The 16,221-nt window shown below is 49.2% G+C and overlaps 1 protein-coding gene across 3 annotated transcripts in view; it reads left to right on the top strand.

Moving 5' to 3' along the window:
• Window positions 1–15,345, top strand: part of STX5 (syntaxin 5) — a 15,587-nt gene extending 242 nt beyond the window's left edge. The window contains exons 1-11 of one of the 3 annotated variants that reach the window (XM_014545171.1): window positions 435–438; window positions 564–807; window positions 1,766–1,836; window positions 1,997–2,052; window positions 2,166–2,236; window positions 7,113–7,229; window positions 7,313–7,369; window positions 7,546–7,627; window positions 8,070–8,176; window positions 8,340–8,461; window positions 13,813–15,345. In XM_014545171.1, the coding sequence (XP_014400657.1) occupies window positions 583–807; window positions 1,766–1,836; window positions 1,997–2,052; window positions 2,166–2,236; window positions 7,113–7,229; window positions 7,313–7,369; window positions 7,546–7,627; window positions 8,070–8,176; window positions 8,340–8,461; window positions 13,813–13,972 (1,068 nt within the window). In that variant the 5' untranslated portion in view covers window positions 435–438; window positions 564–582 and the 3' untranslated portion in view covers window positions 13,973–15,345. Of the gene's footprint in view, window positions 1–434; window positions 439–560; window positions 808–1,765; window positions 1,837–1,996; window positions 2,053–2,165; window positions 2,237–7,112; window positions 7,230–7,312; window positions 7,370–7,545; window positions 7,628–8,069; window positions 8,177–8,339; window positions 8,462–13,812 lie in introns of those variants that run through there. The other 2 variants (XM_014545168.1, XM_014545172.1) reach the window with 2 other exon arrangements.
• The last annotated feature ends 876 nt before the right edge of the window (window positions 15,346–16,221 follow it).

Below are 16,221 nucleotides of genomic sequence, written 5' to 3'. Positions count from 1 at the left end.
GGGCGAGCGGACAAGTCTTGCCGGCCGGGCTCGGGGTGAGCGAATACCTCGGTGTCCAATCAGGAAAGCCTCTATTAAGAAAGACGTCGGCATGAGCTAATCATTAGTTGCAGTTCCCTTAGAAGGCGGAGCTTGAGCGGGGGGTGGGACTTCCTGTTTCAAATAAACACCCGGAGATTTCTCCCCCTCCGCCCACCGAAGTGTGTCCCCCCCTCCGAAGGTCCGTTACCCTTTCTCCCCGAGGCGGGGAAGGAACCCGTGGATCCAGGAGGGCCCAGCTAGGGCCTGGGGGCAGTTGCACAGGCCGAGCTGGAGCTTTGGGGCCGCGGGTCCTGCCGTGGGCCCTGTCTCTGCTTCGGGGCCCCCCGGCCCGCGCTCCCGCTGCCCGAGCCAAGTTGGAAGAAGAGTGAGGAGGGAGCGGCTTAGGCCGGAGAGGAAGTGGGGCCCAGCCTGTTGCCCGCCGGCCCCAGGATCTGCGGTTGGCTTCGGGGCGCAAGAATTTGCTGGTTGGGGGCAGTTTCTGGGGGAGAGGCCTGGGAATGACACTCTCCCCTCCACAACAGTCCGAGGTTATGCGTCTCAATGATCCCGCGGAAACGCTACGGGACTAAGAACACGGATCAGGGTGTCTACCTGGGTCTCTCAAAGACACAGGTCCTGTCCCCTGCAACTGCTGGCAGTAGCAGCCGCGACATCGCCCCTCCGCCCCCCCCAGTGGCCCTGGTCCCTCCCCCTCCCGACACCATGTCCTGCCGGGATCGGACCCAGGAGTTCCTGTCTGCCTGCAAATTCCTGCAGAGCCGTCAGGTAAGGGCCGGGCGTGGGAACGAAAGGCAGGGGTGCGCTCTGCTCGGAGCTGGGGGAGCGCATTCTTGCGGGAGTCTGATGGGGAACTGACCGGGCTTGGAGGGGGCGTGGGATCTGTGAAGAGGTGGGCTCGCTACCTACAGGCAGACACACAGACCTTCTCGTGCGAGGAACCTGGAGGGTAGGGTTGCTGATCCTGAAGGAATACCTCGGGGTGAGAGATATTGGGTTTGGATAAGGAACAGGTTCTAGAAAGAGCCTCTAGCCCAGAGACAACCACTTTGAATTCTAGCTCTGGTATAGTGCTGCCACAAGTTCGCTCTGTTTCTGTATCTGTAAACTGAAGGGAGTTGTCTAGATAAGTAACTTTTACCAAAATCAGTGTGGAGTGCGTTTTAAGAAATTGCATTCCCTTGCCTTGATCCAGACTTGGTGAATGTAGGAGGGGCCCGAGTGACTGCAATTTCAAATACTTGTACTGCTCAGCCCTTGTTAACACCTGCTCTTCTGCACTCTACTCTCCAAGAGCTCTCCCGTTATCCTCTTTGGTTCCCAGATCGGAAGACTAGAATGGTAATCCGAGCTGTGTATTTAGTCTTAACAGTGCACCAGCTATTCGGCTGAAATACTTTTTACCACCCCGTGTCCTTTAATCTTAGCAACACCCATAAGGAGGTGTGGGGGTTGTCTTCGTTTTGTAGGAGAGGAGATACAGACTCAGAACGGTGTAAGTAACTTGCCCCAAACTCCACAGCTACTAAGTGGTAGAATCAAGATTTGAACCCGGGTCTCTCTGTCTTCAAATCTGGGCTCTCACCTGCTACTCCCGCTACTCCCGGTAGACCCGCTGGTAGAGGATACGGTCAGTCCTAGAGAGAGTTTAGCGGACAGCTGAGAACAGTGAAAGCTGGTGATGGGGAAGGGGATTCGAGTTTCACCTCTTGACATTGCTTTTCAGAATGGGATACAGACAAACAAGCCAGCTCTCCGTGCTGTCCGGCAGCGCAGTGAATTCTCCCTCATGGCCAAGTGAGTTGAGAGGAGTGGAGTGGGCTGAGGCAGTGTCTGAGGAGGAGGCTGCCTCTGCTGGCCTGGCTGTGAGGGCTGGAATGGGTTGTGCTGGAGCTGATGGGGGAGGAGGCCCTCTCCTGCTCTCTCCCACGGTGCTCTCACTAACGCTTGCTTGCAGGCGCATTGGGAAAGACCTCAGCAACACCTTCGCCAAGCTGGAGAAGCTGACAATCTGTGAGTGTTCTTGGGGTGTTACAGGAACGGGCAGTGGACCAGGAGGGTGGAGGAACCGTACTCCCTGAGCCTTCTCTTTGAGGTCACCCGTCGTGGCTTCTTTATCTCCGCAGTGGCAAAGCGCAAGTCCCTCTTTGATGATAAAGCAGTGGAGATTGAGGAGCTAACTTATATCATCAAACAGGTGAGCGACTAGCTATCAAGAGGGCCCAGGTTTCCAGTCAGATCACTTCCATCATTTTCCATTGCCACGGAGGCCCAGAGCAAGTTTCTGGAGTTAGCCCCAAACATCTTGCTCATCCACTGAGTCTCTAGATACTGTTTTATTATCTACTGGGCACAAAGCACTGCGCTGGGCACTTGTCTCCCAAACATGAGACAAGATTCTGCCTTCAAGGGCTTATTGTCTCGAAGAGTATCCAGCCCCATAACATGAGTAGGAGATGAGTGTATAGAAAACATGCTACAAAAAGATGAATGAAAGGGGGGCATGTGTTATACCTTCGACAATAAAGATTTTAAAAAATGAATGAAATAATCTGGAACACTGGAAAAGATTTTTTAGAGGAGGTCAAATCTGAGCTAGTTTTAAAGCTTAGATAGAGCTGGCGAAGAAAATTCCAGACAGAGAAAACAGAGTGGCTTCTCACAGGGAGGGTTCAGGCCTTGCTCAGATGTCACCTGCTCAGGAGGCCTCCCTGACTGTGCTGTTTAATAAATCCAGCGACCAGAGTTCTGATCTCCCTCACCTCGCTCTGTTCTTTGTATTTATTTATTTATTTAATAACTAGAGGCCCGATGCACGAAATTCGTGCAACAGTAGGCCTTCCTTCCCCTGGCTGCCGGCACCAGCTTCCCTCCGGCCGTCAGCAGGCACTTGGGACCCGGGCTTTTCTCGCAGCCCCAGCTTCGTCCGGAAGGACATCTGGTCTAATTAGCATATTACACTTTTATTATTATAGATTACTTTTTTAATTGATTGATTTTAGTGAGGAAAGGGGAGAGAGAAAGAGAAATACTGATTTGTTCCATTCATTCATTGGTTGGTTCTTGTATGTGCCCTGTCCGGGGATCAAACCTGCAACCTTGGTCTGTCAGGGCGATGCTCTAACCAACTGAGCTGCCCGGCCAGGGCTGTTTTTTTTCTTAAAGCACTTGAATCTGAAATTTCAGTTTTTTGTATAATTAGCTTGTTATGTTTATTGTTTGTCTTTGTTCTCTCCCAACTACCTCATTTCCCATCAAAAATGGAAAAGAAAAAGAAAAAGGAAGGGCCCAGGAGCAGAGATCTTTTTCCTTTCTGCTTGTTCACAGATGAACCCCAAATGCCTGCGACAGGTCTGGCATTTGGTAGGTGCTCGATACTTGCTGACTGACTGGGTCATTGGCAGGAGATGGATGAGGCTGTAAAGGTAGATTGGTGGCTGGCTGTGGAGCTCATTGTGGGCCCTGTGAGGAGGATGGAACCACTCTGAATCCGTGGGCTGCAAAGACCATTAGAACCTGGATCCCGGCTCTGCCTGAGAGACACTGGTCTCGCACAGGTCTCCACACTGTGACTCCTTCCTCTCCGCACAGTGTAATAAGAATAAACTGTGAGGCTGAAGGGCCTGGGAGGAGGGGAGAAAACGCTGGAGCACGGGGGCAGGGAGGCTGGCAAGGACCTGCCGCAGTGCCTGCAGTTATCCAGGACCGAGATGCTGCTGGCGGAGGCCGGAGGGAGACACGTTCAAGACATGCTGTGCTGGGTAGAAAAGAGGGCTCCGCTAACTATTGGGGTGTTACTGCGTAGGCACTCAAGAACCACAACTGGTGCCCTGGCCAGCTTGGCTCAGTGGATAGAGCATCAGCCTATGGACTGGAGGGTCCCAGGTTCGATTCCGGCCAAGGGCACATGCCTGGGTTGCGGGCTCGATCCCCAGTAAGGGGTGTGCAGGAGGCAGCCGATCAATGATTCTCTCTCATCATTGATGTTTCTATCTCTCTTTCTTTCTCCCTTCCTCTCTGAAATCAATAAAGAAATATATTTAAAAAAAAGAGAAAAAAGAACCACAACTGGATTCAGGCAGACGAGTTCAAATCCCAGGTGCACCCCTTCCAATGTGACCTAAGTACCTAACTGCGCTGAGCTTCAGTTCCCTACAAATAACAAGGAGCTGATAACAGTACCCACCTCACAGGGTGGTGGTCAGGATTCCCTTGTTTATTTCCAGTCACTCACATTGTTGAGTGCGTTTGGCTGCCTGGTTCTGGGGATTGGGCAGCCAACGAGGCAGATGTGTGGTTCCTGTCTTCGGGAAATTCCTTTCTGAATGGGTAAAGTAGGCACTATACCGGTACACAGAAAAGGCAATTTCAGGCAGTGATAAATTTCTCAATAAGAAATAATGTAAGCCCTGCTGGCGTGGCTCAGTGGTTGAGTGTCGACCTATGAACCAGGAGGTCACGGTTCAGTTCCTGGTGGGCACATGCCTGGATCCCCAGTGGCAGGTGTACAAAAGGCAGCCTATCAGTGATTCTCTCTCATCTTCGATGTTTCTCTCTCTCCCCCTCTCCCTTCCTCTCTGAAATCAATAAAAATATATTTTTTTTTAAAAAGAAATAATGTAAGTGGGTTACTCAGGGTAGAGGCCTACTTTAGATGGGGTGATGTAGGATGGGGGTAAACAAGTGGCATTGAGACCTGAATGGTTAGAGAAAAGCAATTCAACAAGATCTGGTGGGAGCACTTTCTAGAAAGTGAGAAAAGCAAAGGAAGAGGTTCTAAAGTGTGGGCGACTTTGGTAAACATGAAAGAGACTAAAGTGATCGCAGCATAGCAAGTGCGAAGGAGACCGGGAGGGGATGAGATCAGAGACGGGGGGCCAGACCATGTACTAGTAGCATCTGTGCAGCCAGGCGGGAGTCTGGGTCGGATTTTACATGTAGTGGGAAGCCCTGGGAAGATGGGAAGCAGAGGGTGTGAGTCCCGTTTTGGGTGAAAAGATCCCGCCGGCTGCGTGTAGAACGGATTGTCTCGGGACAAGCTCTAGGAGGAAGGTCGCTTAGGAGGCTCGTGGAGCTTTTTTAGCGAGAACAGGCGGTTGGGTGAGGACGGGTTCAGCAGGGGAGGTGAGTGGGCAGGTTCAGCTGGGTTCTTGGGGTTCTTTCTCGGTTCCATGTGGATTAAGGGAAAAGAGGAATTGAGGATGGCTCTAAGTTTTTGGTCTGAACAACTGGTGAATGGCGGTGCCATTTACCAAAATGGAAAAGAAGGAAGATGGGGGAACAGCTTTGAGGGGGGAATTAAACGTTTTCTGTGTTAAGTTTAAGTACGAAGGAAGTTGTAAGCTGCTTAGCAAGTTGCATGACACACAGTAAGCAAACCCGAGGTTGCTGTTGTGTGTACACAGTAACGCTCAATAGAACGTGGTTGTGTTGTGGTGTGTGGGTAGGTGGGTTGGGGGTGTGCGAGTATGTGATTTAGAAGCTTCTAGCTTGGGCACTGTGGCGGGACATGGTGCCGTTTTCTAAGCTAGAACCCTGGGAGAGGAGATCTTAATGGGAAAAAAACCTGGAATGTCGATTTGGACCCATGACTATGAGGAGGCTGCATCAGCTTTCCAAAGGGACAGACCCACAGTCAGCAGAGGAAATGGTCCAAGAGTGTAGAGAATGGTTGGGGCGAGGATACTATGTGGGGAGATGCTAACTGGGGAGACTTTGCGTGATAGAAGTTGTCTGATCTAGTTTTTCCATCTGGCCTATTTTTCTTGCTGTTGTTTGTGAATCCCTAGGGTATTTTTTCCCATTGATCAGAACAGAACCCTTTAGTCCGCAGGCTGACGCTCTAACTACTGAGCAACCAGTTCGGACTCGTCTGTTTCTTGAACTTACTATTCTAGGCCTCTTTCCCTTCCCTTTTCTTCTTCCTCTGATTCCTCTCTGGCTGGCTGCCGTGGGCCACACTTTTTCTCTGCCATTCTCTGGTGGCCTCCTTCATCTCCTTTGTCTAGTGTGGCCCTCGGCAGGCTGGGTTGGGGAGTGGATGAGGCATTGGTCTGGTATAGAAAGCCTGGCTGTGCTGCTCCTCTTGTGTGTGACCTTGAACAAGTCACAGCTTTCATTCTTGCAAAACTAGTTAGTTAGTTAGTTAGTTAGTTAGTTAGTTAATCTCCATCCGAGGACATTCTTCCACTAAGTCTTAGAGTGGAAGGGAGGGAGAGAGAGAGAAACATCGATGTGAGAGACACATATCAATTGGTTGCCTCCTGCACGCGCCCCAACCAGTGCTGGGGATCAAGCCTGCAAACAAGGTATGTGCCCTTGACTAGAATGGAACCCAGGACCCTTCAGTCCATGGGCCAACACTCTGTCCACTGAGCCAAACTGGCTAGGGCTAATTTTTTTAAAAATTGATTTTAGAGAGAGGAAGGGAGAAAGAGAGAAACTATTTTGTTATTCCACTTATTGATGCATTCATTGGCTGTTTCTTGTATGTGCCCTGGCCAGGGATCTAACCCATAACCTTGGCATATTGGGATGATGCTCTAAACCAACTGAGCTATCCGGACAGGGCGCAGTAAACTTTTTTTTTTTTTCTTAAGAACTATGAATTTATTAGGTCATCTGGAAAACCAGATGGGCTGAGCCTCAAAATGGCGCCAGCCTGAAAGGAATTCTATATATAGAAATTGTTTCAGTGATGCTTTTGGAAAACCATGCTGCCTTTGACTCCTCTTTTCTCCTGAGTACCACATAGGTGCTTTGTTGGTTAACATGCTCTGGGTTTAAGATTTTGGCCTTTTAAGTGTTTTTGTGACCCTGAACTTGGCGTCATGGTGTGAAGTAGGGCAGTAGGGTGGAGGGGTAAACAAGTCATTTCATCTCTTTGTTTCTCCTCTGCAGGGATGAACCTGAGAAAACTGCAGAGCTTGGAAAATCCCAGCGGGCCCCTTTGGGCTGACTTGTAACTGCTAGTAACTCCCACTCTGTCTTCCCTGCCAGAGATGTCCATGCGGGAGAGGCGCTGGCCGAGGACTCCTTGGCTGATACTGTTTTTCTGTTGCCTCTTTCACCAGGATATCAATAGCCTCAACAAGCAAATCGCCCAGCTTCAGGATTTTGTGAGGGCCAAGGGCAGCCAGAGCGGCCGGCACCTGCAGACCCATTCCAACACCATAGTGGTCTCCCTGCAGGTGGGACCTGGGTGCGGGAGACGGGGAGATGAAAGGCAAGAAGGTCTTGTCTTCCTTTGCTGACCTTTCTCTTTTTCTCCTAGTCAAAGCTGGCTTCCATGTCTAACGACTTCAAATCCGTCTTAGAAGTAAGGACAGAGGTGAGTGGAATCTGTGTAGGAGGGATCGGAGTCTGGGGACAAGGGTCCAGGAGGGAAATGGGAGAGACAGGTGGGAGGCAAGCGAAGGGTGACAGGGTCATGGCCGACAGGAAGGGTCTCTAACATACATGCTTTCCAGAAGCCTCAGGACCTTTGCATTTCTTCCCCAACCCCAGAACCTGAAGCAGCAGAGGACCCGGCGGGAGCAGTTCTCCCGAGCGCCTGTGTCAGCCCTGCCCCTTGCCCCCAACCACCTGGGTAAGTCACAGGCCATACAGGGAGTCCGGAGGGGTACAGCTTAGTTACTCTGGTTGTGATGGCATCTTCTAAGGGCAGGGGTTGGGTGAGAGAATATGGGGGCAAGGAAGTTGCTAAGCTTTCTCAGAGGTCAACTTCATTGATGGTGTTACTGATCCGCACTTGGTTTCCCACGTTCAGTCATGTTCAGAAGAAAAACAGTTACTGACATGTTTGTGCACTCACTTTATTCACATGCTCTCATTTAGTTTTCACAACCACCCTCTGAGAAAACAACTATTATTATTCCCTATTTTACAGTTGAGGAAATGGAGGCTCAAAAGGGGTTAAATGACTTGTCCAGGGTTATGAGGCTAGTAAGTGGGATTCAAATCCAGAGCATGCGGGCTTTGAAAATGCTTTTAACCAATAAAAAAACACCATGTCTTCTTTCTTCCTTCAGGAGGCGGTGCTGTGGTTTTGGGGGCAGAGTCCCGTGCCTCCGGGGATGTGGCCATCAACATGTTGGACTCTCGGACCAGCCAGCAGCTACAGCTCATTGACGAGCAGGTACATAGGTTCTGAGCTGGGGAGGCGTTGCCCCAATGCTCTCTGTGGGCCACAAGCCAGTGTTTGGAATGTGCCATGTGAAATGGCAAGCTGGGCGGGTCCTAAGGAGGCAGGCCCTGCCCTCAGAAGCTCCCAGTGCTCATGTCCGCTCCCTGCTCTGCAGGATTCCTACATCCAGAGCCGGGCAGACACCATGCAGAACATCGAGTCCACAATCGTTGAGCTGGGCTCCATCTTTCAGCAGTTGGCACACATGGTTAAGGAACAGGAAGAAACCATTCAGAGGTGAGACTCTCTCTCTCTCTCACCCCAAACAGAAGAGCTTTCTCTCCCTAAAGGTCCCCAGGGACAGTCGTTGGGAGAGTAGAATGCCTGCCCACCCCCGGGGCACAGCTCACCTGCTTCCGTGGTTCCCTGTCAGGTTCTGTTCTAGGTGCGGGGCACACAGCAACGAGTAGAAAGCAAAGTTTCTGTTTCATGGAGCTTAACTTTTGTAAGTGTGTGTGGAATGCATACGCACCCTGCTAAAAAGAATTAACAAGACATTTTCAGACAGTGAAAGGAGTATACAGAGAGTTAAAGTAGGGCGATGTGTTAAGACAGTGACTGACTAGGGTGGTGTATCAGATAGGGTGGCAGGGAGGCCATTCTGAAGACCATGATGTTGATTAAAGCAGAGACCTGAATGACAAGAGGGATCCAACCATGCAAAGAAGAGACAAAGAGTATTCTAGGCAGTGTGGACAGCTAAGGCTCTAAGATGGGACATTCTTGCTGTATTCAAGAATCAAAGAAGACCAGCATGAGCAGGGACAGAGGGACAGGATGAGGAGGAGAGAGGCAGAGCCCACCCACGGGAGGGCCTCTCTGCTCCTCTGCGCCTCCTGCTGCTTCAGAGGCATTTAAAAATATACATGTATATTCTTACTGATTTCAGAGAGGAAGGGAGAGGGAGAGATAGAAACATCAGTCTGGGACCCTTCAGTCCGCAGGCAGACGCTCTATCCACTGAGCCATACCAGCTGGGGCTGTAAAAGGCATTTTATCAGCTCTTCCTCTTTGGCACTTACTATTCATTCAATCTGTTATAGCAGCAATTTCAACCCGTGTGAAGCAAGAATTTTTAAAATATACAGTATCTGACCATTTAGTGAGGGACGCTAACCTTTTTTCTTTCCCCTTAGATTGTCAAATAAAAAATGACAAGAGCTCTGGCCAGTGTTCTCATTGGTTAGAGCATCAGCCCACCCACCAAAGGGTCATGGATTGAATTCCCAGTCAAGGGCAGGTCAAGGGCATATACCTGGGTTGCAGGTTTGATTCCTGGCCCCATTGGGGGCTGGTGCAAGAGGCAACCAATCGATGTGTCTCTCACATGGCTAAAAAGCAATGGAGAAAATAACTTCGGGTGAGGATTAAAAAAAAAAAATGACAACAGCCAACACAGCAATAGTCTACTTAAGTGAATGAATCAAAATTATTTTTTTTGTCAGATCGGCAAAAAATATAGTACATTTTTTAGTAGTTTATGTGTGCTGTGAGATGAAAAAGGTTGAAAATCACTGGGTTATAGAGATATAGGTACAGCCTTGTACAAAAGAGATAAACATCCCTGCACTTGCAGAACTTAAAGCCCAGTAGGGGAGATTCATTATTAAAAATACACATACGGCCTGGCTGGTGTTGCTCAGTGGTTGAGCGTTGACCTATGAACCAGGAGGTCACAGTTTGAGTCCCAGTCAGGGCACATGCCCAGATTGCAGACTTGATCACCAGTAGGGGGCATGCAGGAGGCAGCCAATGGATGATTCTCATCATTGATGCTTCTCTCTCTCTTCCTCTCCCTTCCTCTCTGAAATCAATAAAACTTTATTTTTAAAAACATATATTTAAAGTTTAATGAAAGAGGAAAAAACAGTCTTTTATATTTACTCAGGTTTTTACCATTTCCAGTGCTCTTCATTCCTTCCTGAATACCCACTTTCAATCTGGTATCACTTCCCTTTAACCTGAAGAACTTCAGCATTTTTTGTTTTTTGTTAATCCTCACCCCAGGATATTTTTCCAGTGGTCTGTTAGAGAGAGTGGAAAAGAGAGGGAAAGACAGAGAGAAACATGGATGTGAGAGAGACACATCGATTGGTTTCCTCCTGCACGTGCCCTGACCGGCCTGGGCCAGAGAGAAGCCTGCAACCAAGGAATGTGCCCTTGACCAGAATCGAGCCTGGGACCTTTTGGTCCACAGGCCAACGCTCTGTCCACCGAGCCAGATTGGCTAGGGCAGAACTTCTGCATTTTTTGTAGTGCAGATCTGCTAACAGGTTCTTTTACTTTTATTTGAAAATATCTCTTTCACTTTCCTTTTTTGTTTTTGTATTGATTTTAGAGAAAGAGGAAGGAAGAGAGAGAGAGAGAAAGGAGAGAGAAACATCGATGTGAAAGAGAAACATCTATCGGCTGCCTCCTGCATGTACCTTGGCCAGTGATTGAACCCAAAACCCAGGCGTATGTCCTCACCAGGAAACAAACCAGAGACCCTTCAGTGCACAGGATGGCACTCAACCAACTGAGCCACACCAGCCAGGGACTTCATTCTTTAAAAAATTTTTTAAAATTACAGTTTACATTCAATATTATTTTATATCAGTTTCAGGTGTACACCTTCATTCTTTTTTTTTTTTTCTTATTGATTTCAGAGAGGAAGGGAGAGAGAGATAGAAACACCAATGATGAGAATCATTGATTGGCTGCCTCCTGCATGCCCCACACTGGGGATTGAACCCACAACCCAGATATGTGCCCTAACTGGGAATCAAACCCGTGACCTCCTGATTCATGGGTCAACACTCAACTACTGAGCCAGCAGTAAGACATTCTTTTGTCATCCTCCCCATGTAAACTTTTTCTTTTCCATTTTCCTTATCCTCTCCTTCCCAAGCCATTATTTTCTGCCTCATTCATTTTCATTTTATAACTCCCCTGCTGTTTTCTCTCAGTGTCCTATTGATTTGTAGGTGGTTGTTTTTTACCACCCGTGTTCCCTTTTATTAGTTTCATTCATGGACTTCAATTTTAAATCTTTTATATGCCAGATTGCATTTATTATTTTTCCATTTTTGTTAAAGCCAATGTGAGCTTGATTGAATACTAGTGACACGGTTCACGGATTCGTGCACATTGAAAGGAAATGAGTTAGAAGGTGGTTGGCAGGGTGAGACTGAGCAAGATGGGCCGGACACGCCCTGGAGCCAACCTCCTGCAGTCCCTTCCCAGCATCTGCGGAGTGAGTGGGGTCCCACCAGTAGGTGGGATCCCTCAGCCTGGCCTCTGGGGATTGGGCCGAAACCGGCTCTCTGACATCCCCCGAGGGGTCCTGGAGTGCAAGAGGGCACTCTGCAAAATTGCTGTTGTATAGGGTGTGGAACGCAAACGCAAGTGTGGAGTAAACCAGATTAAGGGCCGACAGTGCCTTAGCAACAACATAACCCACAGCCAAGGGTGGAATCGCATGGCCCCATGAGGATTCGGGCTCCCTCCTCTCTGGTTTCTGGGTGTGTCACCTGAGAACCTCTGCTGCCAAATCACTGCAGCTCGACACCTCCTGTGTTGAGCGTCTACCCCCTGCTGGTCAGTGTGCACCATAGCGACTGGTCGAACACTTAGCATATTAGCCTTTTATATGTATATAGATGAGATGACAGATGCACCCACACTGAGAAATGTAATTATAGCCCAAAGCTAGAAAACCTGATCATTTAGGTAGCCTCTCTGACGTAGATAGGAAATCAAGTACAATCCAGGCTCCTGTACTTGGACAGATGAGCTCACAGTCCTCATGACGCAGGACCTTGGCTTGCAGCCGCGGCCTAGCCTTTCCTCTCACTCTCCAGCTGGACTGCCTGCTCCACTGACTTTTCTATCCTCACAACTTGGAAAAGTCTCTGCTCCCAGGGCCTCCCTTTGCAAAGGCCAGGATGTGTTTGTCTTTCAGGATTGTGCATGCAGGCCGCCTGGGAAATGTTTCCTTTTTCCTCAAGAGATTGCCCTTCCTCTGAGGACTTCTCTATACCCTGGAGAGACATGGCCTCCTAATGTGGGGCTGTTCTTATCCCCCGACTTCCTGTTCATATGATTAGGTTTCTCTTTCTGTCTCTTATTTAGAACCAAGATTTCCTGACTGGAATGGCCTGTGAACTTTTTTTTTTTTTAATATCTTTTTATTGATTTCAGAGAGGGAGAGAGAGATAGAAACATCAATGATGAGAGAGACTCATCGATTGGCTGCCTCCTGCATGCCCCACACTGGGGATCGAGCCCACAATCCGGGCACGTGCCCGGACCGGAAATTGACCCATGACCTCTTGGTTCATAGGTCAGTGCTCAATCAGTGAGCTCCGCTGACCGGGTAGGCCTGTGAACTTTCACACCTCCCCCCCTCATTATAAATGCAACACATACTTATTAGACAAAAATCAGTAAATACTGAGAGACTTGACTTTGGATGGTGACACACAATACAATATATAGATGATGTATTATAGAATTGTACACTTGAAACTTACATAATTTTATTAACCAATATCACCCCAATAAATTTAATAAACATTTCTAAAAAGTAAGTACTGATGAGGAAAAATCATAATAGCTAATATTTGGGGGCTCTTAGTATGGATCGAGCACTTCATGTTTGTTAATTCAGATAAGTAGGTTTTGTGTTACCTTCATTTTTCCTTCCTTTTTCAGTTGAGGCAAATGAGACTTGAGGTTAAATGACTGGCTTAGGGTCATTAGGTAGTAATAAGTTGCAGAGCTGATTTTCAAATCAGAGCCGAGACTTCTTTATGTTACCTTTCTATAGCTTTTTTTAAAAAAAATTTTTTTGCCCTAACCAGTCAGCCTGCGGATTCAAGGGTACCAGGTTCGATTCCGGTCAAGGGCATGTACCTTGGTTGCGGGCACATCCCCAGTAGGGAGTGTGCAGGAGATAGCTGATGGATGTTTCTCTCTCATCGATGTTTCTAACTCTCTATCCCTCTCCCTTCCCCTCTGTAAAAAAAAATATCAATAAAATATATAAAAATATATATATATATATTTATGGATTTCAGGGAAGAAGGGAGAGGGAGAGAGAGAGAGAAACATCAATGATGAGAGAGAATCATTGAGCTGGCTCCTGTGTGCCCCCCAATAGGAATCCAGCCCCACCTGGGCATGTGCCCTGATCAGGAATCGAACCGTGACCTCCTGGTTCATAGGTTGATGCTCAACCACTGAGCCATGCCAGTCAGACTCCAGAGCTTTTTCTACACACACACATATATACACAAAATGGGATCCTATTGCACATAAACACTTCGTTTCAAATTATAAGAGGAAGTTTATTTGGAAAGTTACAGAGGTAGTAGAAGCGAGCCAGCTGGACTGCATAGGCTCAGGAAACAAGTCAGGGGCAGAAGGGCCCTTGGAGCTTAGGAGAGAGCAAGGCAAAGGTCACACCGGGGGGAACAGAGCGGGAAGGGAAAGACATGCTTGAGCATTTTTTCCTCCTACGCACTGTGACCATCTTTCCATGTCACTATGCTCCGGTAGCATGCCTTCTAATCGGTGTCCGTTTCCTCTCCTCCTTGCCTGCCCAGGATTGACGAGAACGTGATGGGAGCCCAGCTGGATGTTGAGGGCGCCCATTCCGAGATCCTCAAGTACTTCCAGTCAGTTACCTCCAACCGGTGGCTCATGGTCAAAATCTTCCTCATCCTCATTGTCTTCTTCATCATCTTTGTGGTCTTCCTTGCCTGAACCTTCTCCACCCTAAGGCACTCCGTGGGGGTTGGCAACCCACCTGGGAGGGCAGGTGGCCAGTGCTGCCACTGAGCCTGCGCAGGGTGCTTGGGAGAAAGGCCCTGTTTTCCTGGAACTGCTAAGAATGGCCACTGCCCCTGGCCCCCCACCCCTTGCCTCTGGCCAGCCACCTGTCCTCCCCTCACCGCCCTCAGGCCCTGAACACAGGGTTCTGGATTTGGATTCTGCTGTGAAGTGGCTGGAAAGGAGCAGTGGCCACCTAGGGGCCAGTGAGGGGGTTGTCTCCACTAGGAGATTTTTATAAACCCTCCCCAGCCTCTCCCAAAGGGAACTTTGGCAGCAAGGGGAGATGATGCCTTCCTCACATCCTGAGAGTGAGGAGAGGAAGCGAAACTGCCCCCGGGACCAACTTTCCCATCTGGGTTAAAATCTGACCTCTTTCTTCCTCTCTTCACTATGTGAGGCAGGGGCCCTGAGCACCTCAGCTGCCCGCACAACCCCAACTTTGGCTGCTGGTGACTCAGTCTGCCAAAGGAGCTGCAGCTGTTTCCTCCCAATTACAGCAAGACTGACAGCCTCCCTAGCCATGTCGTCATTTCTGGGTGGGAGCGTCGAAGGGCCTAGGCAGCAAGTGGGGTGAGCCCATATCCAGTTCAAGAACTGAAAGGGTTGGGCCAATGGCTGTGAGGCACGAGGCGTTGGGCTCTGTGCACAGTGGCCTCCAGGCAGGAGAAGCAAGTACCGCGGCACTTCATTAGCATGGCAACTTCCCTTCAGCGGGGCAAGCAGGACCTCAGAGTGCATTCCTGATGGGTGGCAACTTCCAGGACCATCTCCAGCAGTATTTGGACCTGTTTCATCTGCTAACTGGTTGGTCCCAGTTTTTCCTTGAGCTGGATGAAGCCGGAGCTCGAGTGAAAGGTGAAGAATTCATTCCAAGCTCCAGCTGAGGCTCTTGGTTCCCTCCAAGCCCCTCACAACTCCAAGCCAATCACAGGAGAATGAGACCTGCCTGGAATACCCACCCTCCAGGGAGGTTAATAGGCCTTGTCATTCCTGACCAGGACCCACAACCACATCATTATGAAGTCACTGGAGTCCTCTCATCTCAACACAAAGGAAGCTCAAGCTATAGAGACAACAATAACCATACACTGGCTTGGCCTAGTACTTTGGGGGGTCTAGGAGAGTCCACGCCTTTTCTAGCTCTGGCATTTTAATATTTCCTCTCCCCTTGGCCTCTGTTCAGTAGGTGGTCTTGCTGGACTCTTCAATACCCAGTTGACACACCATGTGGGCCTGGCATAGCACATCTGTGGTAGATGGGGAGGTTTGTGAAGACAATTGCTCACTAAAGCCTGACAAATCAATCCTTTGACTCTGCAACGCTTCATGGAGGGGTTGCATAGATCAGAAATTCATTTATTTCACAGGTATTTGTTGAATTCCTGCCATGTGCCAAGCATGGTACTGAACCAGCTGCTAAAGAAAAAAGCCATGAATTAGGCAAGGGCCCTGCTCTTTTGGAGCTTATGTTTAGTTTTCTATTTCTTGACATTCTAATTTTTTAAATTTTTTTAAAAATTGATTTCAGAGAGGAAGGGAGAGGAAGAGAAACATCTATGAGAGAATCATTGATCGGCTGCCTTGGGCAGGCCACACACTGGGAATTGAGGCCACAACCCAGGCATATGCCCAGACTGAAAATCGAACCGTGATATCCTGGTTCATAGGTTGACGCTCAATCACTGAGCCACGCTGGCTGGGCTAATTTTATTTTATTGTATTTCTAGTGTTTTTACTGATTTTAGGGAGAAAAGATGAAGGGAGAGGAAAAGAGAAACATCAATGAGAAAAATCAGGCTGCACGCCCCTTACTGGGAATCCGGCCACAACCTGGGCATCCTAGGTGAATGCTCAACCACTGAGCCACAACGCGGAGCTTGACAGTCCAATTTATAGGCAAGAAAAGCGAAGTATCGATCCGCAGCTGGCAGAGGGCGGAGCTGAGACAAACACTGGCTGGATCCCTCCAGGGGTCTGGGAGCGGTCACTCGGATCTCCCTTTCCTCGGAAGCCCTCCGTGTGGCCCCTGTTCCCTGTTCCTGTCGGCGTCCCCGTTCCCTTCTCCAGCCTTCTCGCTGCTCCAGCGATTACCCTGGAGGTGCTGGCGGGGCAGCAGGCGGATAAAGGCAGGCGCCGGGCGAAGCAGCCACCTCCCTGCGCTCGGGACCCGCGTCTGGGGA

This window comes from Myotis brandtii, unplaced genomic scaffold (genome assembly GCF_000412655.1).
Source record: "Myotis brandtii unplaced genomic scaffold, ASM41265v1 scaffold1112, whole genome shotgun sequence".
Classification (NCBI taxonomy): domain Eukaryota; kingdom Metazoa; phylum Chordata; class Mammalia; order Chiroptera; family Vespertilionidae; genus Myotis; species Myotis brandtii.
The sequence above is the reverse complement of the archived record's forward strand: the minus strand, read 5'-3'. Positions and strand labels throughout refer to the sequence as shown.